This window comes from Musa acuminata, chromosome BXJ1-7 (assembly GCF_036884655.1).
Source record: "Musa acuminata AAA Group cultivar baxijiao chromosome BXJ1-7, Cavendish_Baxijiao_AAA, whole genome shotgun sequence".
Classification (NCBI taxonomy): Eukaryota; Viridiplantae; Streptophyta; class Magnoliopsida; order Zingiberales; family Musaceae; genus Musa; species Musa acuminata.
In genome coordinates, this window is record NC_088333.1 from 1,092,576 (window position 1) to 1,119,286 (window position 26,711).

Here is a 26,711-nt window from a genome sequence, read left to right on the forward strand (position 1 = left end):
TGATGACATCAGAACCAACGCACCGGTACTCTAATTGGATTTTGTAGCGGGTCCCGGATGACTCCTCCGTTATATCCAATCGAAAGGCAGGTGGAGTGGATGGTAGAGCGGCGATGGTAGCGTGGCAAGGTGAAGGGCTGAGGAATCTTCCGGAAAAGAAAAAGAAGAGAATAAAAAGAAAAAGGCTTGGGAGTGGCTCCTCTTCCTCGTGTTCCTCTTCCGCTTGCTCTCCTCCTCTTAATTCCCTTTTGGTGAAAGAGAAGGGCGGATCGGGTAGGGTTCCGTCGTGGTGTGCAGAATCCCGCCCCTTGGAGTGAGTTTGAGGTACAATTTTCTTCTCCCCGTCCTAACCAATAGATTCAAGTCCTTTTCGTCTCGATCTTGAAGGTCTCCCGATCCGAGGGCAGCTGACCGGAGGATTTCTTGCTTGTTCTGTTCCTTGGCTTGCTCGATCCGATTGGCTCTCTCCCGCTGGGGCTTTTCGAGCTCGGCCGGCTCGTATTTGGTCCTTTTAGCGGAAGATCTGTTTGTGCTTGTGCTCTTTGAGTGGGATTAGTTGATTTACAAACTGCTGTTCAATCGTTGTCGTTCTTGGGTCGGTGGAGTGAGAAGTGTAGGCATAGAGATGAAGGGTATTGTTGGGATATACGAGCTTCCAGAAGAGGAGGAGCTAAGCGATCAGTATATTCGAAGGAAGGTTTGGATGAATTCGGTATCTATTTTGCTGTATGATTTGTTGTGGTTAGACTGTCGACAAGCAACTTTACACGGTCCTCTCTTCATATATTCTAGATTTGTCACTAATATTTATTAAGCTACTAATTTAAGATGTTCTTGCCTCCTAAAGAGGTAGTTTTGAAACGAACTAGCCCCTCCATATTTGGAGGATCTTGTTGATATATTGTTTGAGGTGTTAAGATTATGTTGTTTAGATTTTTGTTTTGTTTTGTTTTGCACATCTGTCATTTCTCCGGTCATTTAATGTTATTACAAGGTCACCGATGTTATTGCAGGTGGTCAGAAAAGGAATGTGATATTTGTGAAAAGCCATTAGCTCTGGATGTCCCATCGGCTATTGTGAAGGCCACTGATCTGAATCTTACTCATCAACGTTTATGTGCTATCGTGATGTATTCCAACAATTTTAACATGACCTAAGATTTGTTGCGTCTAATGTAAAAGAAGCCTGCAGCTTCCTCAATCTATCATCTTTCTGTATGTTGGGCGGTTTTCCTTGATGTCATGTAGGCAACATCAGTTTGGCATCAATTTTGCTGTTGTTTGCAGGAGCATTATATGCTTCTGTTAGATGTGGATATTCTGGTGGATGAAATTTTAGCTTGCATTTCTTGATTAAGGTGCAGAAGTGACTGAAAGTGATTTTTTTTGCCTTCCACACTTACAAAAATAGTGGATGGTTAACACTGAAAGTTCTGTTGTTGCTCTTTCTGCTGAATTTGAATTGAATGAAGTATCTAGCTTGAGTCATCAGCGTCTCTAATCAAGTGATTGCTTGTTCTCAAATTGATCTTTGTGAAAAGGTCTTTTCCTAGTTGGAGGCATAACACATTAGTGCCGTTACTACAGAAGCTCTTTCTAAGCAATGGAAACAGCTGGACACGTAGCATCTAATCTTTTCCCTTCTCTTGGTCCTGCACTTATGATATCTATGGGATATATTGACCTTGGAAAGTGGGTGGCAGCTGTGGAGGGCGGGGCCCGATTTGGATATGATCTTGTGTTCTTAGTACTCTTCTTCAATTTAACTGCAATTTTTTGCCAGTACCTTGCGACATGTGTTGGCATGGTCACACAAAAGAATCTTGCCCAGGTACTATTTTGCAATCCTGTTTGCTCCTAGGTTTTTGTGTACTTTTGTTAAAGCCTGTTTATATTTCCTCAGTTCTTCCTAAATCAATAGCATATCAGTTTTGGTGGTGCTAAGGAAGAACAATTGCCTTCAAGAATAATGCTGAATTGGGAGTCTAGTATTAATTTTTTGGTTTGTTTCTTCAAGTCCAAAAATTAGAAAAAATGAATAAAATTTGGCACATAAAAAGAAAGATAATCAAAAGGATGCCAGATTGGAATTCCTCTGAACCATAACTATTCGAGCTGCCCTCACATCCTGAATATATTGCCTAAAATACAAACTCCAAACTGCTAATCTGAACAGTTTTCAAAATCTGAATGTACAACCTAGATTTTATGAGCTTACTATTGTTTTCTCCTTACTCTATGGTGGCAAGGTTAAGTTCTTATTCGTTGACCAGATATGCTAAAATTTGTTGAATTCTTGTGTTGATTGTGCAAAAGATTTGCAGCGAGGAATATTGCAGATCGGCATGCATAGCATTGGGAGTTCAAGCAGCATTATCCATGATTACTTCTGAACTTACTATGGTACTTTTTGTGTTATACTATTTAGACTGTCTCCTTTTCTTTCATTTTTTGTTATTTTGCTTTGATATATCGGTCCAATTTGAAGTTTTCTCACTGTGGATGCTCATGTTGTTTGTTTCAGATACTGGGAATTGCATATGGGATCAATCTTTTAACCAGTGTTGACTTATGGGCGTGCATCTGTTTAGCTGCAGTCGGTGCTGTTTTCCTGCCATTTATCACCTTGTTGGTAAGTTTTGTACTCAATCTTCTTTCCATCAACAGTTTGATGTTGAAGAGACATGAGAGAAATCTAAAGCGTACAAATACTGCTGGAGGTACAGGGGAAAAGGTTGAATGAAGAAATATACATAATCATAGCAGGGTTTTCTTTGCTATTTTATGTACTTGGTGTACTAATTAGTCAACCAGAAATCCCTCTTGTTATGGATGTGATTTTTCCCAAGCTGAGTGGCGAAAATTCCTACTTGCTTATGGCTCTTCTTGGTTCAAATATAATGGCACATAACTTCTATATCCAATCTTCAATTGTCCAGGTAAAGTTGCTAGAGTATTCTTATTAAATTTTATTTAAAAATGTTTCATTATTTGCATATTTTTATTGTAATCTTTATATATACAAAATAGTCCCAAAATGGCCTCTGCAAATGTAGAGAGCAACTTGCAAGTTCTTTTCACTTTGAGTATGAAAGGTACCAAAATTATAAATTATCATTGCCAGTGTGCCACTTGATCTTGTATCATTATTCTGCTTGCCACTTTATGGAAATAATCTTAAGCCAACATGAAAAGTGGTAATAACCATCATGTCTAGTTCTCACTGCTCGAGGCTTATTAACTTTTACTGCATTATGAAGGTTATAAAGAAAAAGAATGACCAATAGAGTTTCAAGGTAATAGTAACTATGAATTTTTGGTTTATCATCAAAATTGCATCTGAGTTAGCTGTATTTTTCATATCTACAGTGTAAAAGTAGAAAGGAACCTATAATTCTAAAACTTGAGCCACTTGACATTGTAGGAGAAAACTAATTTCCTCATGTTCTTGCATATGGTCTTTTCAGCATGGCAAAAGATTGTGTTTTAAAAAAGTTTTCATCAACTTTTCTATCAACGGTCTTGTACTTAAGCAGTATCATTAACTAGAACATGGTATGAAGCAAATATCTAAGTACCTGTCCATATTGAAGGTATTACTTTGATATGGTTGGCTGCTATTGTATTGAACGGGTAAATGCTACTTGGTATAATTAATATGGTTCAATATTTGAACCTTGCTATGAAGTAAAACACATTGTGCAGAAAATCCTATTTCATGTAACCATAATTAAGTACAGCTTTATTTTGTAGTAATACTTTACATTATCCTTTGAATGACTTTTTCCTACTTGTACTTAAAATGTCTTGAGGGTTCCGAATGTTAATACTAATTTAGTTGTGTTCAGCGGCAGAGAGTACTTCCAAATGCTACAATGGGTGCCTTATTTCATGACCATTTTTTCGCGATCGTGTTCATTTTTACCAGCATCTTTCTGGTGAATTATGTCCTGATCAACTCAGCAGCAGCATTTTTTAACAGTACAGATATTGTGTTCAGTTTTCAAGATGTTTCTTTGCTGATAGACCAGGTTAAGATTCTTTCTTACTGTCTGCTTCACGAAATTGAGATCTTCTGCTGTGAATTGTTTTGCTTGTTATAACTCAAGTCTGAATCTTTTGATCCATATTCTATAATTGAGTAGTCCAGAGTTTTCATTAAGTATTTTCACTTATTCACCGACATCCAGATGAATCTTTTCTCTAAGGCTTAACTTTTGATGCAAGATTTTAGTTCACTCAAAACTTGTAACTTTTATTAGTGATTGTAAAATAACATTGTTTCACATCCAATGAAGAATGTCTTCTTTCTTCTAGTTGATTCTATTTGAAGGGCCCTCCTCACTGCCACTTATTTGATTATGAAGAAAAGGCTTTTTATTGAGTTTCTTATCATTCCTTGTGAGGAAGGATGGTTCAGAACTGATCCATGAGGAAGCTTTGGAATGAACTGACTCATGGAAGCTTTGTTCCATTGTGAGGCCCTGGGATAGGATAGAGGACGGGAGCTAAGGCATGTGAGAGGAAAGATGAAACATGGACCAATTGCAGATGCTTCACATGGAGATGACAGAGAAAAGCCATATAGGACTGTGCTAGGTCATGAAATGCTTAAAATTATGGAAATGACTTTAAAAAACTGTTTAGGAGTGTGCTGCCTAGCAACAGTTAAACATTGATTGATACATGTTGCACAGATTTACTGGTCTGTTCAGTTACTGGCAGTTACTGGTACATGGACTAGGTGTACTGGTGGTGGTACCAAGTATACCACTGGTTACACAATAAATATTGGGAGTCCAATATTTGCCCCATACCTAACCTGTATCAACTAGTAAATCTAACCTGGTTCATTTCCAGTCCCACCCATCCAAAATGGGTCTTTTGTTAAAATTTCAGTGAAAGATGCATTTCAAACTGTTGTTTGCATTTTCTTCACTTCCTCTTGCACTCCTTTCCTCCTAAGCTTCACATCTGAGAGGAATTTCTTTTCCAAATAAAAGTCGGTGATTTAAAAAGCGTTAGGCGTCAAAAGGCATCAATGTCCAAAAACGCCCGAGGCGCTAGGTACTCGCTTGAGCGAAGTGAGGCGCTAAAATATAAAAATATATAATATAATTAATAAATATAATTATTTAAAATTTTAAATAAAAATATGCTATTAAATTAAGAAAAATAATAAATACAAATATTGTTACTAGTATACAGTTAACAATATCCTGTATACTGTTAATAGTATACTATCGAAAGAGAATAGAAGAGTGTAAGGGAAGACCGAGGGTGCTGACTGAGAAAAGCGGGAGCGGCAGCGGCGAGCGACGACAGTGGCAGCGGTAGCAGCGGGAGCGGCAAAGGCGGCAACGGTAGCAGCAGGAGCGGCAACAGCGGCAGCGGCAGCGGTAGCAGCTAGCAGCAGTAGCGACAGCGGGAGCGGCAAGTGGCGACAGTGGCAGCGATAGCAGCGAGCAGCGGGAGCGGGAGCGACGAGCGGAGACAGTGGCAACGGTAGCAGCGGTAGCGGGAGCAGCGACAGTGGCAGCGGCAACGTGAATGGTGAGCGGGGTTAGGGTTGGGGAAGTCGCGCTGATATCGGTGCTTTAGTTGGTTCGATTGAACCAACTAAAGCACCGGAGACCGAACTAGACCTAAAACGCTGGTTCGGTCACCTGGTTTAACCCAGGCGCTCGCCCGAAGCGCCCAGGCAGCGCCTCTTTGAAGCGCGCTGCCTGGAAATGAAGCGAGCACCCGAGCGCCTATTGAAATCATTGATAAAAGTTAGTTTGAACTTAATTTTTTCTTGATTTCATCATTAATATATCTTTTGTTACTTCAATTCATTAATGAGAAACTACTGATTCAAGTGAACCAAGGTTGGGTTTGCACATATCTAGCCTAGATTAATTTGGATTAAAGTCTCCACTGAGATTTAGGCAGCTATGCATTTAATAGTTGGATTTGCAAACTAGATCCCTACCAGCATGGATTTCATGGATTATAATGTTGCATAGGTAACTGGTCTGACTGAGGGATCGTATTGCTCACAAATGTAGCATAGTAGTAGTACTACTTATCTATAAAACCTTTTGCCATTTCTCGTGTGTTTTCTTCATCATTTTCAGATCTTGTACATTGACCATGAATATTTAGCTGTTGTTGTACTTGTATTCCTAGCTTGGATAATTATGTTACGTTGTCATGGAAGAACAGAAGTGAGTTTGATCCTGAATTTACATATGATAAATATCTTAAGAAACTGGGTTATTACATGGAGCACAAGATAAAACTGAAAAAAAAAAATCATGCTTAAAAAGATGTAAATCATGCTTAAAAAGATGACTACATCATTCTGATAGACTCGGTCCTTTTGTTGATAGTGATAGAGCACCCTAGCAAGCACTTCCTGAAGATGTTCCAACCAAGTTGGTACTAGTTTCATCCAAAAGTTTGTTGTCAAATGTCTTGGAGGCCACCATGTATTAGTAAAGATTACAAAGAGAAGATAAACCTACTTTTGCTTACCGGTGGCAACTAGGATTGACATATTAACTATAATGGTTCGACCAAAAACTTCAACAACTCAAAAGTGAACTTCCGTAGTGTCACGGACAAACTTCTAAACAAGGTGTTTGATGTAATGCTTATGTATGTCCGTGTCTTTTGGCATGTTCATGCCTTGTACAGAATGTAAAGGGGCGGCCGAAGGCTTAATAGTCCCATTTTAGTTGGGTTGGTGGCCTCTTTAGGCTTGTAAATAAAGATTGTGTCATGTGGACACGCTCGAGAGCTTTTCGGTCTGTAATGGACCATTTTACCCTTTGTTGTGCCACTGTTCAGAGCTTGTAAAGTCTGTTTGTAATTTGCTTTGTCTATGAAGTGTTTTTCGGACATGTTTGCTTGTGGATCCCGTTTGAGGCGTTCTCTTTAACCCGTTCTCTCTTTTGTTGGTCCTAAGGGACAATGGGAGGCTTCGGGGAGGCTGACCTTTGCGGACGGACGCGCAAGGGTGCCGCACGACTTAGGCAAAACCAGCTAAGTCCGTGTCATATGGTATCAGAGCGGGACAAGCACTCATAGAAACACTTGACATGCAAACGTGGGGGACCTAGTGGGGCTGCATGGAGGGCAGTCAGCACACGCGCGACCGTTTGAGGGAAAACGGGCATGGAGATGTAGGGAAAAGAGTCGCTCAGAGGAGCGGGCATCTTACATTGGCATTCAGAGGAATGGCCAACCCTTCGCGCAAGAGGCACCACGAGAACAGGCAAGCTTGGAAGAATGCGGAGCGCACAAAGGTTGGGATGGCTGAGTTTGAGCTACGGCTCAACGTTGACAACTTTACTTGATGGTGCTCAAGGCAAGCGAGGCGCTTGGCAAAGGACGAGACCATGCAAAGTGGAATGAGTTGCTCAGCGACCGAAAGAGTTGTGCAAAGCTCACAGAGGTGAGGGGAATTGCTAACTCGAAGAATTCGGTACTCATGCATGGGCTTGTATGCGGACGATGGATTGTTCGTGGCCATCCCAAGGCGACCGAGTCTCGGCGCTATGGAGCATTGAAACTTTCTCTTCGGCATGCGAAGGATACGTCCGGAGGAGGCTGAAGTGTGCAACGAGTTCAGCATGTTGCTAGGCCTTGAGGGGTGCAGTGGTGGCTGTATTGACGTGGAGGCGCAATCTAGCAAGTGCGTTTGCAGGAGGCAGAACAATGCACAGTTTATTCTGCAGATCGGAGTAGTCCAAGGGGATGGTGGTCTCCGAAACGAAGAGAGATGTTGCTCCAATGGGACAGTTATCCAGGAGGGATAAGTCTCGGCTCTCCAGAGGGAGAATCATGTGAGATGGACTTCACATGTTGAGGAGGAGTACCTCACAAACAACAACTCCACGAAGCTCAATGGACCGAGCAAGCAGCGAGGAGTTGTCACATGATCTCGCTCGAGAGAATGCATGGGTGGATGCATTGCGAGATCAAGTGGGGGAGCGACCTGAAGCAACTTAAATGAAGGCACACTTGGAGTCGATGTGGAGATCGGACTCAAGGGAGGGCTGACCTGTGGAATGGTGGGCACGAGGGCCACCATCGACTCAATGCGAAAACGAGGAGCGGAGCAACTTGGGCGTAACTTGGTGAAGTACCCAAGCCGCATGAAGGGAGCCAGCAGAGAAGTTGGAACATGGAGCAGAAGCACAGTGCTTTCCTTAGACAGAGGTCAAAGACATGAACTCTTGCAGAGGCAAGAGTAGGATCATGTTGTTCCATGGGTCCTTCATTCTGACGGAGCGGACTCATCTTGCATGGTGCCAAAGACGAAGGGAGCTTCTAGGCACATGCACCTTATCTCGGAGGAGCATTTGATGGAGGAACTAAGGCGACTCAATTTGCGGAGGCGAAGTTGGGTTCAGAAGGCCTTAGCACGGGGCAAGAGGACGCAGAGGCGGGTACTCTTGAAGAATATGCCACAATGTTGCCATTCAAAGTTGCCATGAAGGAAGCAGTGCGCAGCGGAGATTGTGTTGGTAGGGGCAGAGGCCCAGGATCCAGACAATGGTGCACAAATTACAGTGAAGTCGGTGGACTTCGGGAGATACTAGGCGACGGACTGTCCTAGAGCGGTGCTTCATCTAGGTGTGACCCAAGAGTGGGTGGATGAAGGTCGATTGCCAAAGGAGCGAACAAAATCGAAGGTGGAGGAGACCCTGCGATGTATTGGCAGAGGCCACACATGGAGGGTTCACAATTCGAGTTTATTCCACAAGGATCAGAATGCAATGGAGATGTCACCAGGAGGCGACATGGTGCAGCGGATCGTGGTGGAACAGTTCGTGGCAATGCGACACACACGACACAGTCCCGGGAGGGACTAGATCATATGGAGGTATGATCGGGAGCTACTGGGAGCTCCGCTTTGGTGAACCACACGACGGCAAGAAGGGCTATGGATTCAAGGAGTGAAGGCCATGGTACCGCAGAGGCGGGTCTTCCGGGCGTGCACCGAATTTTGCATCGGATGAAAACCTTGGTCATCAGCATATGGGGGCTGGGTTCCACCAAGGGAAAAGTTCGAATGCAAGTACCAGTGAGTCCCATGAGAGGGACTTGATCATGCAGAGGTATGATCGAAGCAGCTGGAGAGTTGGACTGCTCCAGAGCTCATATTCGCTTAAGGGAGCCTGACAAGTCAGAGGACAAGGTCGAGTAAGCGAACGTTGCTACCAAGGAAGCTAAGGAGAACAGAATCGGTGCAAACCCTACAATGTGATGGCAGAGGCCATGCATGGGAGTTGCAGTCTGTCTTTCCATCGACCAAACAGACTGCTTGGAGAACACAGAGGTGTTGAAGCAGGAGGTCGAAAGGGGCGAGGAAGCGACGACAAGTCCTGAGGGACTTAGCTACCCAAAATCAAGCAATCAGTGAGAATGGAGGTGGACTCAGAGGAGTGTCACGAAGGCATATCTACTGATTGTGAAGAAAAGGGATGTAGATGCGAGGCGACGGATAGTAGGGCCATGGGCATGGCAGCGCCATGGTACCGCAGAGGCGGGACTTCCGTCAAAGTCATTGATCCCTTGCTCTCACGGAGGGAGAGCGCTTGGTCGTGAAAGGGGCCGAGGAGGTGGAGCATGCAGAGGCAATCTCCAAGTACCGAGACAAGGCTGAAGGGCAGAGGCCAAGAAACTTCGTAAGACCGGTGTCAACAAGTTTCTCATCAAGATAGCCGTAAGTGAAGGACTTCGGGTCATGCAAGAGTGCACGACCAAGGAACGAAGCAGGCAGTACGTGGTGCTGTACCTTTGCTACTCAGTGGAGTAGGCGGCAGGGTTGATGGAGAAGACGGTACAATCTTAGAGGCGACCTCATCTATCAGAGAATTACTCCAAGTTGGGGTGAAAACTTCCTGCATTCCAGAAGTTCAATGGCATTGAGAAGGTGAATCACAGTAGCTAACTCAACGCAAGGAGTGCAAACACTTCAAGTGCTTCAGAAGTGTGAGCAAAGAGCAGGCGAAGGCCAGTAACCAGCTCGATGCATGAAGTACAACCTCGAGGAGGCGGGCGAAGTCAAGTAACCTTTGCCTTCTCAACTCTTAAGAGAATGGGCGAAACCGAGTACCCCAGTTCTCTTATCTATCCAGCAGAGGAGCTCTGCACAAGTTCAAAGACCCTTCGAAGATAATGGAAGACAATAGTTGTCAAATCCTCACCAACGGTGATCAGTGCTACTGAGAGTAGATTGTCCGCTTCATTTCCCAACGAAATGCCAATCGAAAGCGGAAGTGATGCGAACCTACTTGGATGTGACAACTAACTGAAAGAAGAGTCAATGAGCAGATTTTGTGGAGGAAGGACCCAAAACTTCAGAAGTTTGCGAGGCGATGCTCGTTAAAGCTCCAACAAGCATCCACCCAGTTCAAGCAGCATGTGGAAATTTTGAGAAACTGGCGCAGTAAGAATGGTCTTTTCCTTCATTTGGTGGATCCGCAGGAATCAACGAGGATCAACACAACTCAGCCAACCCCACACCAGAGTCAGAGTCATTGGCGAGTTGAAGCAGCATGGCGGATCAAAGGTTCGACTACTCAAAAACAGCAGCGGAGAGCAGCTGGGAGCCAGGAGGCGCATTGCAGCTGGAGCAGAAGATTGAAGACTTAGCAAAGGCGAAGAGTTGCAGTGTTCACAAAGGCTTCGACGAGGACGTCGAAGGGATAAGTGGGGGAGAATGTCACGGACAAACTTCTAAACAAGGTGTTTGATGTAATGCTTATGTATGTCCGTGTCTTTTGGCATGTTCATGCCTTGTACAGAATGTAAAGGGGCGGCCGAAGGCTTAATAGTCCCATTTTAGTTGGGTTGGTGGCCTCTTTAGGCTTGTAAATAAAGATTGTGTCATGTGGACACGCTCGAGAGCTTTTCGGTCTGTAATGGACCATTTTACCCTTTGTTGTGCCACTGTTCAGAGCTTGTAAAGTCTGTTTGTAATTTGCTTTGTCTATGAAGTGTTTTTCGGACATGTTTGCTTGTGGATCCCGTTTGAGGCGTTCTCTTTAACCCGTTCTCTCTTTTGTTGGTCCTAAGGGACAATGGGAGGCTTCGGGGAGGCTGACCTTTGCGGACGGACGCGCAAGGGTGCCGCACGACTTAGGCAAAACCAGCTAAGTCCGTGTCAGTAGGTTATAATTTATGGACCATGTGGAGCTAGTGGATCTAATATTAGATTTTCATTAAGTACTATATAAACTTTCATTTAATGATCTAATGCAACTTCCTCAGAGCCTTGGCCACCAGTATTCTTTTCAGTCTTCACAAGGAACACCAACTAGAGGAAACATTTGTTGCTTTTAACTTGCTAGTTCTTGGATTCTCTGCAATCAGTTGCACAATGCCTAGGAAATACCTCGTTCAGGTGCACAGTGTCTGGGAAATCTCGTGGCCTTTCAGTCTGGAACAAAACCAGTGCTAGCAGGAATCTGGTACTCCAGCAGAAAGTTCAAATTACATATTTACATTTGAATTGTTTGGCCATCCAATAATCACAACTGGGTTGGTACACTGATCCAGTGAGACCTGTATTTTTTTTTTGGTAACGATCAGCTTATCGAATTTCCACACAATCTTGCTTCACTTCCTTGCTCATTGTATGGAAAACTATTACTTAATTGTTTAATTACCTGAGTTATTAAGAATGTGATCTATGTAAGTCATCAGTTCATGTAGTATGCATTTTAAAGCACTTTAAAATTATGCATTTTGTAATATTTGTTTATGATGATGCCTTACTTTTTGTATATCTTGTCAGTATAAGTTCGTAAAACAGGTAGATTGAGAAATGCGTAGGAGTCATGAATAGATATCATCTATTGGCAGACTCATAACTTCTGTATATTTATTTGTATTTTTGCAGGTTTTTGGGACTCCTATTGCACCTATCGCAATTTTTCTGGTCCTCCTCTTCTCTAGTCAGATTACTTCTCTAACTTGGAATATTGGAGGGCGACTGATCTTGCAATATCTTTTTGGTGCAAACCTCTCATCGTGGGTTCATCATTTCTTTGTTAAAGCTCTTTCCGTTGTTCCAGCTCTCTGCTGCGCAACATGTGCAGGTTCTGAAGGGATATATCAGTTGCTTATTTTCTGTCAAATCATACAGGCTATGCTTCTTCCATCTTCCGTGATTCCCCTTTTTAGAGTCGCATCATCAAGATCACTAATGAGAGCCTTTAAAATCTCATGGCATATGGAAATCTTGGCTCTGTTCGCATTTTTTGGAATGCTTGCATCAAATGTCATCTTTATAACAGAAATGTTATTTGGAAATAGTAGTTGGATCAACAACCTTGGAGGAACTATGGGAACCACTGCAAGAGTCCCATATGCTGTTATTCTTCTTCTTGCCTGTACATCAATAGTTTTCATGCTGTATTTGGCAGTTACACCATTGAAATCCGTGAGTGACGGGCCTGAAAATGAAATATGGACCTCGCATACCTGGAAGTATCAGCACGAGTTGTCTGAGGTAAGGGAAGACGACGATCAGGATAAAATTGCTTCTGATGAAGATCAAATGTTTCCAGCGGAACCTACCTTGGAGAATTCCACAGAGAGCCATCATGATAAATCAGTTATTGAGGTGAATCTTCTGCAGTCTGGTACAACCATGGATCCTGAAGATGAGCATTATCAATCTCACAATTCCAATGACAATGGTCCTTGCACTTCCCCTGTTTATTCTACTGTGGAACCAATACCCATTAATGAAGTTGATTTGGAAACTGTGGATAAGTTGTCTGCTGGTAATTCATCAGATCCCAGTGTATTAAAAAGAGTTGATCAGATGGAACCAGTTCAAAAAGACTTGGCATTAGAAGGGGATAATTACACAGATAAAGATAGCGAAGGGACTTTGGAGCTTGAGGAGTCTCTCAGGGAACCAATGTCAGCAACAGCAACTGAGGATTCAGGATCTGTTCATTGTGTCAAAGTACAAGGTTTTGATGGTGGTAATGGCAGTGGAAGCTTGTCCAAACTGTCTGGATTAGGTCGTGCAGCTCGACGTCAGTTGGCAGCCATCTTGGATGAATTCTGGGGTTACCTTTTTGATTTTCATGGGAAGCTAACACAAGAAGCCATGGTTAAAAAGTTTGATGTTTTATTGGGAATGGATACAAAAGCAGTTAATTTTTCTGTGAAAATGGATGCAGTAACAGAGTCCTCTAATAGTTTCTTTAAAGATACAGATAGGGCAACGATTTTCCCAGCCAATTCAATTGAATATAACTCTCCTAAGGGAAGGAACTTGTCCAGTTTAGAGTTCCTTTATGGAGCTAAGATGGGAATGACATCTTGGTCTCACGACATGCATCTATCAAATACTCCTTTGCAAAGCTCGTCTAGCAGCCTACTTGAGCCTGTACAAAAGACTTACTCCAGCTTGCACCTGCCTCAGTATTCTGATAATCGGGATTACCAGCCAGCAACAATACACGGGTACCAGATTGCATCTAATGTAAAAGGAATTGGTGCAGGGAGAAGTCCTTATTCCTCATATGCTTCACTGGACCCTCCAACTACTATCAAATCTGCTGTGCCTTTTGTTCCAAGTCTCAGAGATTCAGTCTCGTATGCACATAGGCAGGCTGGACTGAACTCGCTTAGAACATCTGGTTTGCACAACCCAACAGTGTCTAGAGCAAGCGGAGTGCAAATAGAAGCCCCTTATTATGATCACGGCTTTGTTGAATCTATAGAGAGTGTTGACTCTTCTTCCTATGCAAAGAAATACCATAGCTCTCCAGACATTTCTGCACTTATTGCTGCTAGCAGGAATGCCTTGATGAATGAGATGAAGTGGGGCGAACCTATTGGTCCCAAGCCATTCTTGGGTCGGATGACATCTGGACAGTCACAATTTAACCCTTTATCCAAGACTGGATTTCCTTTGGCATTTGATGAAATTTCTCCACCCAAACTCCATGAGGATGTCTTTTCTCTTCAGTCAAACTTGAACCAAAGTGCTAAGTCTCTTTGGTCCAGACAACCATTCGAACAATTATTTGGTGTGATGAATAGAGAGCAGAGTAGGGGGGATGAATCACTTAATGACAGAATGAGAATTGCTTCTAGAGAAACTCTTTCGTATTCAGAGTTGGAAGCTAAGTTACTCCAAGCTCTCCAATTTTGTATTGTGAAGCTCCTGAACTTGGAGGGATCAGACTGGCTGTTTAGACAAAATGGTGGCTGTGACGAGGAACTTGTTAATCAAGTGGTTTTGAATGTGAAAACATTGCGAGAATCCGGAACTCATGAAATTAATCAGTTGTACTCCAGTGAGATTCAGTACTCGTCTTCAGTTCGAAAGCCTATTTTGGTCCAGAAAAACGAGGATGCAGATTCTGCTTTTCCTTTGTCATTGCCTAATTGTGGTGAGAGTTGTATATGGCGTGCATCCCTGGTTGTGAGTTTTGGAGTTTGGTGTGTTCGGCGCATCTTGGAGCTGTCGCTTGTGGAGAGTCGGCCAGAGCTTTGGGGAAAATACACTTATGTTCTCAACCGCCTTCAGGTAAAACTACCCCAGGACATTAATTAGAAAGTCTCTATTGTTTGACTGACAGGAAAGAAACTGTAATTAAATAATTGGTCTGAACAGTAACAAAAATACAAGATAATAGTGTTTGCTGCTAATTAATTCAAACAAATAATTATTCCAATCATTGATGTCCTTCGTAAGCACTTTGCTTCCTGGCACAAAATGCAGTGGCTGGTAATACAAGTGAGCGGTCCCCTCTTGTATCGAAGCCAGTAAGATTTTTTTTTTTTTGATTAAATTCATTTATTCAGTTAAGATGTCACCCTAGAGGAAATGGCAAATTGAACATCAATGAGTAACACCTAAATTGAAGTAAGTTGCTACTATTGGCGTGTCATTGGATTAACTTTATCTTGTAGATGGACATAGATATTGTTAGCAATTACCAATTAGCATGTGCATGCCCACACACATAAGAAGGTAAACGTACTTCCACGATATGCAGATTCAAGAAAAATTCTCACTCAGTTTCAAACTTGGAAGGTAAAAAAGGTATGACTTGCTTAAATCTCTCTCTGGATGAGACTGCCACTCTTTTATGTATGCCACCCTATGCCTGCTGGACTAGCTAAAATTGGCCTAGGTATAGTAAAAAATGCCTGGAACTGGCACAACACAGCTCAACATGGCACTCCCTGTTCCAGCTGAAACTTGAATCCTTAGTTATGAGGTCATCATATGGGCTCCACTTGGTTCACTTATTAGTTCCAATTATATCTTTTACCAAGCCATTCTATGATCGCTTTCTCGGTCTGCAACATTTCCTATTTTACCTCTTGCATCTTCATGTGCACTCAATTGTCTTTTGTGTAAATTAAGTCAATATTTTCCTTATTTGCATTTAAAAGACCAACCTTGGAGTGTTTGTCAGCTGTGAACTTTCATAGCTGTAAAAACAATCAATGTCATTCATAGTATCCTTAGTAAATCATCATCGGTCATAGGAGCACACTGTTGTTTTCCCACCATTATTCTCTTTGACAAGGCCCTGCACATTGAGTATCTTGTCTCATTTAATACAGGGAATTCTTGATCTTGCATTCCTGAAGCCCCGGCGTCCCCTTGCCAACTGTTTATGTTTTGAAGAACAACTAAAAGATATGAAGACTTTCAACTGCTCATTGCCAAATATATCATACAAAATTGGAAAACCAATCAAGGGATCCTTTACGACAGCAAATATGATTCTCGATATCATTAAAGATGTTGAAATTGCAGTTGCTGGTCGCAAGGGCCGGACGGGCACTGCAGCAGGGGATATTGCATTTCCGAAAGGGAAAGAAAACTTGGCTTCGGTGTTGAAGCGATACAAGCGTCGGCTCTCAAACAAGTTTCCTGGAGCCCATGAAGGTACTTCAGCTCGCAAGACCCCTGCAAATTCCTTGGTTTTATAGCATGCAAGGAAAGATGCTGTTAGAAATTTAGGAGTCATGAGTTTTTTCGTTGAAAAACGTTTTAGGTTTCAGAGTTTGTTGGGTTTTTCCCTTCCAGGTTTCCCATTCCATATATTTGTATAAGAATTACAAGCATATTAAGTGGAGAAGAAAAGGGCAAACAGAAATATGGATGCTTCTTTGTTTTACCAACATTTTTTCACAAGCAATTTCGGATCTTCCTTAGAAATTAATAGATTTGTTTCCTTCTACTTGTATCAAACATAACATTCCTGCAGTTACTGCTGAAGAAATCAGAGCCTTTAATTCAAAGTTTGCAGTATAAAAGGTGATGAAATTCATATCAAATTTGTGCCATCAAATCCCTTTCGACTCTTTTTCTTGTTGCAAATCCTTATAATAAATATTTGCTAAGCAACAGATTGGGAAAATGAGCTATGATTTTTCTGCTGTTGTTAAAAGACTAGCAAACTTCTGTGAGGTTCATTTTTCTAGGTTTTCTTCTTCTCTGAATTTGTCTTGTAATTCATGTGGATTTGTGAATATCTCTTGTTTATGCATGCAATTGCCTTGTCTTTTTCTCTCTTTTTTGGGCTGCTCTCTGTCTTCTCCACCCTTGTTGTTTCCTCTCTTTCTTCTATTCAGCTTCATATTTCAAATCGTGTTTATTATTAGTGTCTAAGCAATATTTATCCTGCAACTCAGTCTCCTACTTATTCTGCTGATAAACTTGTAAATGTACTTACTCATCACTGAATGTAACACAAGAGTGATTGTCCTGATTTTGTGGAAAGAGGGAGTGGGCATAAAAACCATGAGCAGTAGTCAATAATGTTTAAAGCGTTTGTGTTTTCTTATGAAACAATCAAAACACCAATCATCTGTGATAAAGTTTGCAATGCATTATTATGTTGCTTTCTGACTGTAACTTGATGAGCATGCCACCTTAACAAAAAAGCACACATCTGTTCCGGCAAGTTCATGAGTTTGGCGGTATCCCTTTTCACTGATGCTTGACAAAGTGCAGTGAATCAATCATCTACATGCACTTTTGCTGTCGCCCATCAAATAGTTCGATGAACATTCATTCATTCATTAATTCATTCATTCATCTTGAATAGTTTGTGCTTACCAAGTCCCTGATTCCTCATTCGCATTATTGTGTTCCATTTTATCATCATTCCGTGGCACATTAATTCTAGAAAATTAAAACATATTCATTGATTGAAAAGGGCGACACATTTGGGGGCCCACGGAGCGGAGGCCTGTTGTTGTATGCAGCACATTTGGGCCTCGGCAACGATCCACGCCTACGAAGGCCCACTAAGCCCTGTCCGTAATCGATCGATCACCGTCTATTTTAACGCATGCACGAGATGTAAAGCGCCGCTCAAACCCTAAACGCACACGAACGGACGGGTAGGATCATACCCGCTCCATCTCGACGGCCAAGGCTTCCCTAAGCACGCACCGCGCTCCCCTTTTAAGCGGACGGGCGCTCACCCCTTGCAGAGGGCCGCAGAGGAGTTTCTCCCGTGCCATGGGTCGGTCCTCTCTCTCTCTCTCTCGTTGATATATGTGGCATGTTGTTGATCTCATTGTTCTTTTGATGGGGTTTCAGGGGCGTACAAGTACGTGTCTGAGCTATGGAGGAAGAAGCAGTCGGACGTGATGCGGTTCCTACAGCGGGTGAGGTGCTGGGAATACCGCCAGCTTCCCTCGATCGTGCGCGTCACGAGGCCGACGCGACCCGACAGGGCTCGGCGACTTGGTTACAAGGCCAAACAGGTAGATTGACGTTCGATCTGACCCATGATTTTGTTCTTCCCTGAATCATATCGATGCCATCTTCACGTGTCGTCGTTGGGTTTTTCATGATTTTGTGGGTAATATAGCGTTCTTGAACATTTTTCTCGCTAGTATACTTTTGGCTAGTTTGATTATTGCACGAATTTGTATGGATTGCTCTTGTCATCTATTTATGATTTTGAATGTGTCGTTAGGTTTATGTTGATTAAATCGATGAACGGTAATCTGTTCCTCTATCTGCTTAATCTTCTTTCGTGTTTTTCACACATAGGAGGAATTTAAGACGAGAGATGAAGATGAGATCTCTGTTTGATTTAGCCCATAGTTACTAGAAAATTTTTTCCTTCGGAGTAAGTTTGACCTGAAATAAAGCATGACAAGTAACTCGGTTTCATGTACCGGACCTGTTTCAGTCGCTGGCCAGACCGGTTAGTACCTGTCGGTACTAGTCTCTCATCGGACCCTGCTTGCTTGAAAGGGGTGCCCGGGAAAAACGCAGCCAAGCAAGAAAGAGTGGACATGTATTAGTGTCTCAAGGAAGAAGAAGAAGAGGATTGGTGGTGGAGGAAGAGGAGGGAGGAGGAGAAAGGAGGTAGGAGTGGTATAGGAAGAAGCGAGAAGAGGAGGCAGGATGGAGGAGGATGAGAAGAAATCCTACTGGAAGGTAGGGGGTGGCAAACGACAGCAGCTCAGGACCGACTCTGCACTCCTTGCGGACAGGGAAGACTTTAAGTTTTTTTTTTTCTTTCAAATGGGTCGGATCGGACCAGTCGAAAAGGATGATATGTCGACCAGTATGTACTGTCCATTTCATACTGGTCCGGGTGACATCGAGAACCATGAAAAACATCCTTGCTTTGTGATGACCATGTTGTCTATCATAGCTCTTTGCATTTGCTGGAGCACCAAGCTTTGATAAGTTGTTCCCAGATTTAATTCTTAAAAATGAGACAATAGTCTTTATCTCCATGTCATTGAAAAAGGGTGTTGATTATTATTTTCTAAATAATTTGCTTTATAATTTTGGTTGAGGATGAAACTTTATTTTGATATCTTAAGTGGTAATCAAGGGTCCCCATTTTTTCAATATGACTACTGAATCTCCTAAAGATGTATACATTAATTCTTAGATAAAGCATCTGCTGCATCTGTGAATATAAATGTGTGCATGTGACATTAATCTATTCTGTACATATCCATTCCTGAGCTTTTTGGAATAATTTTTTTTCTCCAACAAAGATGTGAGCTAGGGATAGTTTGTCGTTGTAGATATGCTGCCCTTAGAAAACAGTGCTAGAGCATCTCAGTTAGAATTCATGTGGTGGCATCCTATTAAACCTCTACTGGTAGGCACAATGTACATAGACTATGAAGTCAAAGTAGTGACTTTGATTTGAGCAGTTTCTTGGTAAATAAGATATTATGATGTTCTGATTATTCTCGTTCTTTTCTGGGTGAATTAGCAAGAAATAGACCCAGTGAAACAATCTTGTTATCAGTCATGACATTATGAGGAACATATTATGTAGTCCCAGAACTCCTCTGTCCTAGACAACTTGCAACTTGAAATTTCTTTTCACGTCTTTGGCGATTAATCATGATGGTATCATCATATAGGCCTGATCGAAGATAAATATTGAATTTATTGTTGTTACAGATACTCCTACTTGTCTGTAAGAGGGTGGTTTCGTTGGACAATTAGGGTGGTTGTTGGAGTGGCTGGTTCATCACACAAAGGAGAAAAGTAGGCACCTAATGGCTGTTAATTTTTTCTTTGATTGTTCCAGCGAGATGTCTATGTGCACAGGTTGCAGCCTCCCTGTTCAATCAACATAATGTAATCTTGTAGTGGACGTTATGTGTTGGCAGCTTTGGCCTACATGCATGTATGCATTTGAGGGGTTCTCCATAATTTAAAGGTCCTTTTTCAAACATCTGACACAAGTTTGTGTTTTATAATGAAGATGATCTAAGGTTCTCATGCTTGTCTTCTTTCAATCACAACGTCACATAAATTGACTTCTTTCTTCCCTCTTTAACTGCTGTAATAGGAATTTCCCTCCTGTGTGCTGTGTTAGTTTTGGTCTGACTCCCTAGTGATGCAATATGAACTATACTAATTATTTGTATCTTGTAATTGACCTGTGACCTAATGAAGTTACATCAAGTTGTCCTGCCACATGTTAAGCATTGCCATGTGCTTTGGGTACCGACCACATTTAGAAAAAAATCTTCCCTGTATGCAATCATGTTGGCATTTGACACTTACTTGTCATGACTTGTGGTTCTCAATTCATGTATAACTTAATCAGTTGTCAATGGCACTCACTGGGTAGCATTGCAAATTTGTGTTTATGCTATACCCTTGCTTATGGTGTTATGTGCTTACCATGCAGGGTTATGTGATTTATCGTGTTCGTGTTAGACGTGGTGGCAGGAAGAGACCAGTTCCCAAGGGCATTGTTTATGGGAAGCCCAAGCATCAAGGTATCACTCAGCTTAAGTTCCAAAGAAACAAGCGATCAGTTGCAGAGGAGAGAGCTGGTCGCAAGCTGGGAGGCCTCAGGGTGCTAAACTCTTACTGGGTTAACGAGGTCAGCCGACATGCCTTGTTGGATTATCCTTTATATTATAGTTTTATGCTTTGTCAAAGTCTTCTCAAATAAAACTGTCTTCCATGTCATGTTACACAGGATTCAACATACAAATATTACGAGATCATCCTTATTGATCCATCCCACAGTGCCATTCGCAACGACCCTAGGATCAACTGGATCTGCAAGGGCGTTCACAAGCACCGTGAGCTTCGCGGGCTAACATCGGCTGGCAAGAAGTACCGTGGTCTTCGCGGTAAAGGCCACCTTCATCACAAGGCTAGGCCATCTCGTAGGGCAACCTGGAAGAGAAACCAGACCTTGTCTCTTCGCCGATATCGATAGGATCCCTTGCTCAGCTGATTTGTTCTGGAACTTAATTCATTTTGAACGCCATAAAATTGGTCATCTTTTTGTCAAGCTTGTCCGAACTTGCTTGTTGACGTTGAAACTTTGCATCTGATCTCATTATAGCTCTATATATTTGTCTTTGCAGTACGTCTGTTTGTCTCATCAAGGCTCCTGGAATAGCAAACTGCTTTGCTCTTTATCTTATTCTATATATTGTTGTTTTGTTTTAGATCGTTCAATTTTATATTCTTGAAAAATATTTTTTTATAACACATTATTTTGCTAAAAACTTCCATTGGAAGAAATCTAAGCATGCGAAAAAATAAATAAATGACACTCAGGAAAAAAAATCTAAATATACCAAGTGATAACTACATCAACATTAAGAGCACCTGCATACACTGTATTCGACTTGCATTGTTTGCAGTTATACCCAAAGAGTTACTCTGCTTACAAACTAACACTCCATAAAGGACTCACATCTGTTCCCACCCACACTGCCTCTCTTCTGAGCCTTTGCCTCCGACCGACGCTGCAATAAAGGGCCAAGGAAACATCTTGAACTAACCCCACCCATCGCAACCTTCCATCTACAATCCAACGCCCCTAATCCTTCCATCGCAACCTTTCATCTACAATCCAACGCCCCTAATTGGATGTAGTTAGACTTTTTTTTTTTAGTATTTCGGTTGTTAGACTTAAAGAATTTATATTTGAATCTTTGTAGTTATAAAAGTAAACTAGCTAATTCGATTTTATTAACGAAAACACAAAAATGATGAGTAAAATAGTAATTTCAATGTTTCAATTACGTTTTCGATGATAACAAATGACAACATCGTTGGAGACTACAGGTGACTGTTGTGGAAGAGAAAGAAGAATAACGACCGGAGGTAATACAAAGAGAGAAGAGAAAGATGACAACATAGATGCCAACGCTTTGCATATATGTCCACATCACATGGCAACTATGTCAGCACTGACATAGATGTAGAGCATCTACATTGACACTGACATAGATACAGAACGATATCGCTTTGCATCTACATCTATTTGGCGAAAGAGTTGTTATCAGCACCGACACATATGCATAGCATTAGCATTTGTGTCATCCTCTTCTTTCTTATCTTCTTTTGTCTCATCTCACGTTATCGCTTTTCCTCCATATTCACAACAGTCACCCGGGGTCCTTATTTGTGTTATTGTCCGTCAAAAAACGTAATTGGGACGTTGAAATTATCTTTTTATTTATTATTTTTGTACTTCCATCGGTAAATCGATGATATTAGGATAAATAGAATTAAATGATTTATAATCATAAAAATTTTAATATAAAGTAAAACATTTTAATTTCTTGATTTTTAGACTTAAAAATTTTATATTTGAATCTCTATAATTATAAAAGTGAAGTAGTTAATTCCATTTACCTTAACATCATCGATTTTATCAACGAAAGCATAAAAATGATAAGTATCTCAATTATGTTTTTGATGGTGACGGACGACGATGTTATTGGGGGTCACAAGTGATTGTTGTGGACGAGAAAAGAGAGTAACGATGAGAGGTAATACAAATGGAGAAGAGAAAGAGGATAACTTAGATACCAACGCTTTGCATATATATTAGCGTCGCATGATAACTACGTTAGCACCGACGTAGATGCAAAGTATCTACATCAACACCAACATATGTAGAGCGGTGCCGCTCTACATTTGCATTTGCATTTGCATTTGCTCGACGAAAGGGTTGTTTGGTATTTATATCAGCACAGACATAGATACAAAGCATCGGCATCTGCGTCGTCCTCTTCTTTTGTCTCATCTCTCGTTATCGCTTTTACTTCATATTCACAAGAATCACTCACGACCTTTATTTGGATCGTTGTCCGTCACTATCGAAAACGCAATTAAGATATTAAAATTATTTTTTTATTTATTATTTTTATACTTTCATCGATAAATCGATGATGTTAGGATAAATAGAATTAGATTATTTATAATTATAAAAAAATTAATATAAAAATTTTAAATCTACGATCGAGATGTTAAAAAGATGTGTGACTACATGCGTAATTAATATGTAATTACTCGGATAAAGTGCCGAGGCGGGGAACGTAAACGCCCCTAATTCGATCGCGGCGAACCGAGGCATCGGCTTCGAGAGCCTTCCTGTCCTCTGCCCTTTCGGCTATTTACGTTTCCCGCCTCGGCGCTTTATCCCTCTCTCGAGCTACCCGCCTCTGTTAGGGTTCTTGTGACCGTCTCCTCCTCCTCTCGATCGAGGAGTTCGGCAGTCCGATTCGGGAGAGATTTATTGGGGCTTCGCCGGCAGCATGTTCGGTCGGGCGCCGAAGACGAGTGACAGCACGCGGTACTATGAGATCCTCGGGGTGTCGAAGAACGCTTCCCAGGATGACCTCAAGAAGGCCTACCGCAAGGCCGCCATCAAGAACCACCCCGATAAGGGCGGCGACCCCGAAAAGGTATCTTGTCGGTGTCCTGCTTTTACGTTTGATTTATGGTCGAGCAGGTTGGATCATTCATTGTTTTTTTATCGAGAATTCATTTTGGAAATGCTGTTTCTTTGGTCACAGCTTTAGCGGGTTTGGAGTGTGTTCTACTTGTATAAACAAATGTTCCAACTTCATCATGCCAATGCTCGTAGCCTCTAATTCAAGATTGTAGATCTTATGTGCCAACATTTGTAGTGTTCGTTAGTATTTCGTCGACTGTTGTTTGACTTGGATCTAATTCGGCAAGCGTATTGTAAATGGCTTACGGATTTGAAGATCGAGTGAATAGCTCTCTCTTTTTACAATGATAATGTGAATTTGGGAAAAGAACATTTGGACATGTCTTTATCATAAGCTGCCTCGTTTTGTTTGGATGATTTGTGGCGGAATGGTTAGGTCTTGAATCATGAAATATTTCTCTTTTCCGGGGGTTGGGGTTAACAAAGATATGTTGGCTGCCTTCTTCAGTTCAAGGAATTGGCCCAGGCTTATGAGGTTCTAAGCGACCCTGAAAAGCGTGAAATCTATGACCAGTATGGTGAGGATGCCCTCAAGGAGGGAATGCGTGGTGGTGGAGGTGGTCACAACCCTTTTGATATCTTCGAGTCCTTTTTCGGTGGAAGTCCCTTCGGAGGTGAGCTTCTGACCACCAATATGTTTGTTCTCCACCTACCATATGCCAATCATTGATTGGTCGTGTGAATATTAATTGTCGCTTGTTCCGGACAGTAGGTGGAAGCAGTCGGGGACGAAGGCAGAGGAGAGGGGAGGATGCAATCCATCCTCTTAAGGTGTCTTTGGAAGACTTGTACAGTGGGATCTCCAAGAAACTCTCGCTTTCACAGAACGTCATCTGCCAAAAGTGCAAGGGGTGAGTTGTTTGCTTCTCTTCGCTGTTTTGGTGAAAGCTTCTAAAATTATTAGACCCTTTTCCAGGAAGGGTTCTAAGTCGGGCGCTTCGATGAGTTGCTCTGGCTGTGAAGGATCGGGTATGAAGGTCACGATTCGTCAGTTAGGGCCTGGAATGATCCAGCAAATGCAACACCCTTGCAGTGAGTGCAAGGGCACTGGGGAGACCATTAACGAGAAGGATCGGTGTCCACAATGTAAAGGTGAGAAGGTTATTCAGGAGAAGAAAGTGTTGGAGGTTGTGGTTGAGAAAGGAATGCAGAACGAGCAGAAGATTACCTTCCCCGGAGAGGCAGACGAGGCGGTATGATGTTTAAAGCATTAGTTCATATGAACTCGATGTGTACTTGCACATAATATTCTTGTTATTAATGATATGTTCTAACCTACAACACATGCTCATGGGTGTTGCAGCCTGAAACTGTTACTGGAGATATTGTGTTTGTCCTTCAACAGAAGGATCACCCAAAGTTTAAGAGAAAGGGAGATGATCTTTACTATGAGCACACGTTATCCCTCACCGAAGCTCTCTGTAGCTTCCAATTTGTCTTGACCCACTTAGATAACAGGCAACTACTTATCAAGTCGAACCCTGGTGAAGTTGTGAAGCCCGGTACGCGTTGCAAACTACCCTTTTGCCGACTGGGTTTTGCAGGGCATTGTACTTGATGACATTGCTACTGATACAGATCAATTCAAGGCGATAAATGACGAGGGCATGCCGATGTACCAGAGGCCCTTCATGAGGGGGAAGCTCTACATCCACTTCACAGTGGACTTCCCGGACTTGCTGACGCTGGACCAGTGCAAAGCGCTGGAGGCTGCGCTTCCTCCAAAGCCTGCATCACAGATGACGGACATGGAACTGGATGAGTGCGAGGAAACAACATTATATGATGTCAACATCGAGGAAGAGATGCGGAGGAAGCAAGCTCAGGCACAGGAGGCTTACGAGGAAGAGGATGATGTCTCCGGACGAGCCCAGAGATTGCAATGTACTCAGCAATAAGCAGAACTACAGCTTTCCTAATCGGTTGACTCTCCTCTGGTTGTTTTGCTGGTTGTTTGCTGATGAAGTACAACTACCAATCATCTTCACCATGGTAACCTCATGGCAAAAATATTTGTGTTTTGCAGTTCCAGACCATTAGTGGCTTAATGTTTCGTTATTGCCTCGCTTTCTATGGTTTTGATGTGCATTTTTATGTTGTCCTAAACTTCTTCGAGTTTTTGCGCTCTATTTTTACATTATTTGTTTCCGTGGTTTTTCTATGGATCGATCAATGAAAAATTAATGATTTGTTGGACAAGTGATAGGTTTCGGTTTGAGTTGAGTTGATTTGTTAACATTATACGTTATTTAATATGATAAAAATATTTTTTTTTATGTTTTTTAAAAACTGATGGGGAATTATACAATCATGAAAGTCAACTTTTGACTTTCGGTACTTGTGGTCAAAAGTTGATGGTCAATCGTTACTTGCAGTAGCACACAGCAAATTTGGTTCTTATTGTTTCATTTTTCTAATCGTTCAATTTAATTGATGGTCAATCATTCTTTAGGGATAATTAATTATATATTTTAATGATTTATGTGCATATCATGTAATATTTGAATGACCGAATAAAATTAAATAAATACATTATTAATTAAGCAAGCTTCTGATGCAAACACGCACTCAAGATGTGCGTCCCAAACAATTGGTTCGATTTAATTGGGTTTATCGTCCTATTAACCCTCGTCGACCCATATAAATTATAGGATTAATTATAGATTAATTCTTGTAGGTAGTTACCTTTAGTATTTCGTTCGATCTTGATGACGACGTCGACGTAGTTGCGTGGTCGCCTATGACGCTTTTACTGCGATGCCACTCGCCTCCACGAGGAGTGCGTCGTCGACCTTATCGTAGCTCGCCCCACTTTGTATCTGCGTAGACACTGACGTAGTTCTCGAGCGGCAACTACATCAGCGTCGACATCGACGCTAATGTAGTTGTCGTAGTTGCGTGGTCGCCTATGACGCTTTTACTGCGATGCCACTCGCCTCCACGAGGAGTGCGTCGTCGACCTTATCGTAGCTCGCCCCACTCTGTATCTGCGTAGACACTGACGTAGTTCTTGAGTGGCAACTACATCAGCGTCGACATCGACGCTAATGTAGTTGTCGCTCGACAATTATGTCGACGTCGATATAAATGGTGGTAGTCATCGCGATGTCTACGGCGAAGATTGGTTGCCTTGCCACTGACCCGTTGGGCGAATCCTAGCCTCAACTCGAAGCTAGGGTCGCTAGAGCTTTTGTCGCTCCCCTAATGTCGCATAGTTTCGGCACCACCTCTCATCGAGCGACACTTTCCCCGCTCTACATCTAAGCCGACGTCAACGTAGTTGCCAAGCAACGAAAGGGTTGCTTGACATCTGTGCCGGTGCTAATGCAGATGCAGTGCCCTCTCCAAGCTTGTGGAGATGCTTCTTGTCTCCCCCGGTTGTTGCCCAATGGCATCTACCACCACTCGTCTCTTCAACACCGGCACCCTCCGAGACTAGGATGACGACAA

General features: G+C 42.2%; 3 protein-coding genes across 8 annotated transcripts; all 3 read left to right on the plus strand.

Moving 5' to 3' along the window:
- The first annotated feature begins 173 nt into the window (after positions 1-173).
- LOC135678100 (protein ETHYLENE-INSENSITIVE 2-like) lies at positions 174-16,208 on the plus strand. Of its 5 annotated transcripts, none has more exons than XM_065190480.1 (8): positions 174-324; positions 1,014-1,831; positions 2,317-2,403; positions 2,525-2,632; positions 2,727-2,939; positions 3,849-4,031; positions 11,900-14,554; positions 15,604-16,208. In XM_065190480.1, exons 2-8 carry the CDS (start codon positions 1,604-1,606, stop codon positions 15,973-15,975), a joined length of 3,846 nt encoding a protein of 1,281 aa, XP_065046552.1. In that variant the 5' UTR covers positions 174-324; positions 1,014-1,603; the 3' UTR covers positions 15,976-16,208. The 5 variants fall into 5 exon arrangements, with proteins under 5 accessions (XP_065046552.1, XP_065046554.1, XP_065046555.1 ...); XM_065190482.1 differs by having other exon boundaries at positions 3,855-4,031; XM_065190481.1 differs by lacking the exon at positions 174-324 and adding an exon at positions 371-697.
- Positions 16,209-17,381: 1,173 nt separating this feature from the next.
- LOC103990940 (large ribosomal subunit protein eL15z) lies at positions 17,382-20,876 on the plus strand. Its single transcript, XM_009410247.3, has 4 exons — positions 17,382-17,519; positions 17,597-17,763; positions 20,181-20,378; positions 20,478-20,876. The coding sequence occupies exons 1-4, from the start codon at positions 17,516-17,518 to the stop codon at positions 20,721-20,723; spliced, it is 615 nt and encodes a 204-aa protein (XP_009408522.2). The 5' UTR covers positions 17,382-17,515; the 3' UTR covers positions 20,724-20,876.
- Positions 20,877-22,853: 1,977 nt separating this feature from the next.
- LOC103990939 (dnaJ protein homolog) lies at positions 22,854-25,319 on the plus strand. 2 transcript variants are annotated; one of them, XM_009410245.3, is made up of 6 exons: positions 22,854-23,211; positions 23,710-23,875; positions 23,971-24,112; positions 24,178-24,454; positions 24,565-24,763; positions 24,840-25,319. In XM_009410245.3, exons 1-6 carry the CDS (start codon positions 23,062-23,064, stop codon positions 25,157-25,159), a joined length of 1,254 nt encoding a protein of 417 aa, XP_009408520.2. In that variant the 5' UTR covers positions 22,854-23,061; the 3' UTR covers positions 25,160-25,319. The 2 variants fall into 2 exon arrangements, with proteins under 2 accessions (XP_009408520.2, XP_009408521.2); XM_009410246.3 differs by having other exon boundaries at positions 23,974-24,112.
- The last annotated feature ends 1,392 nt before the right edge of the window (positions 25,320-26,711 follow it).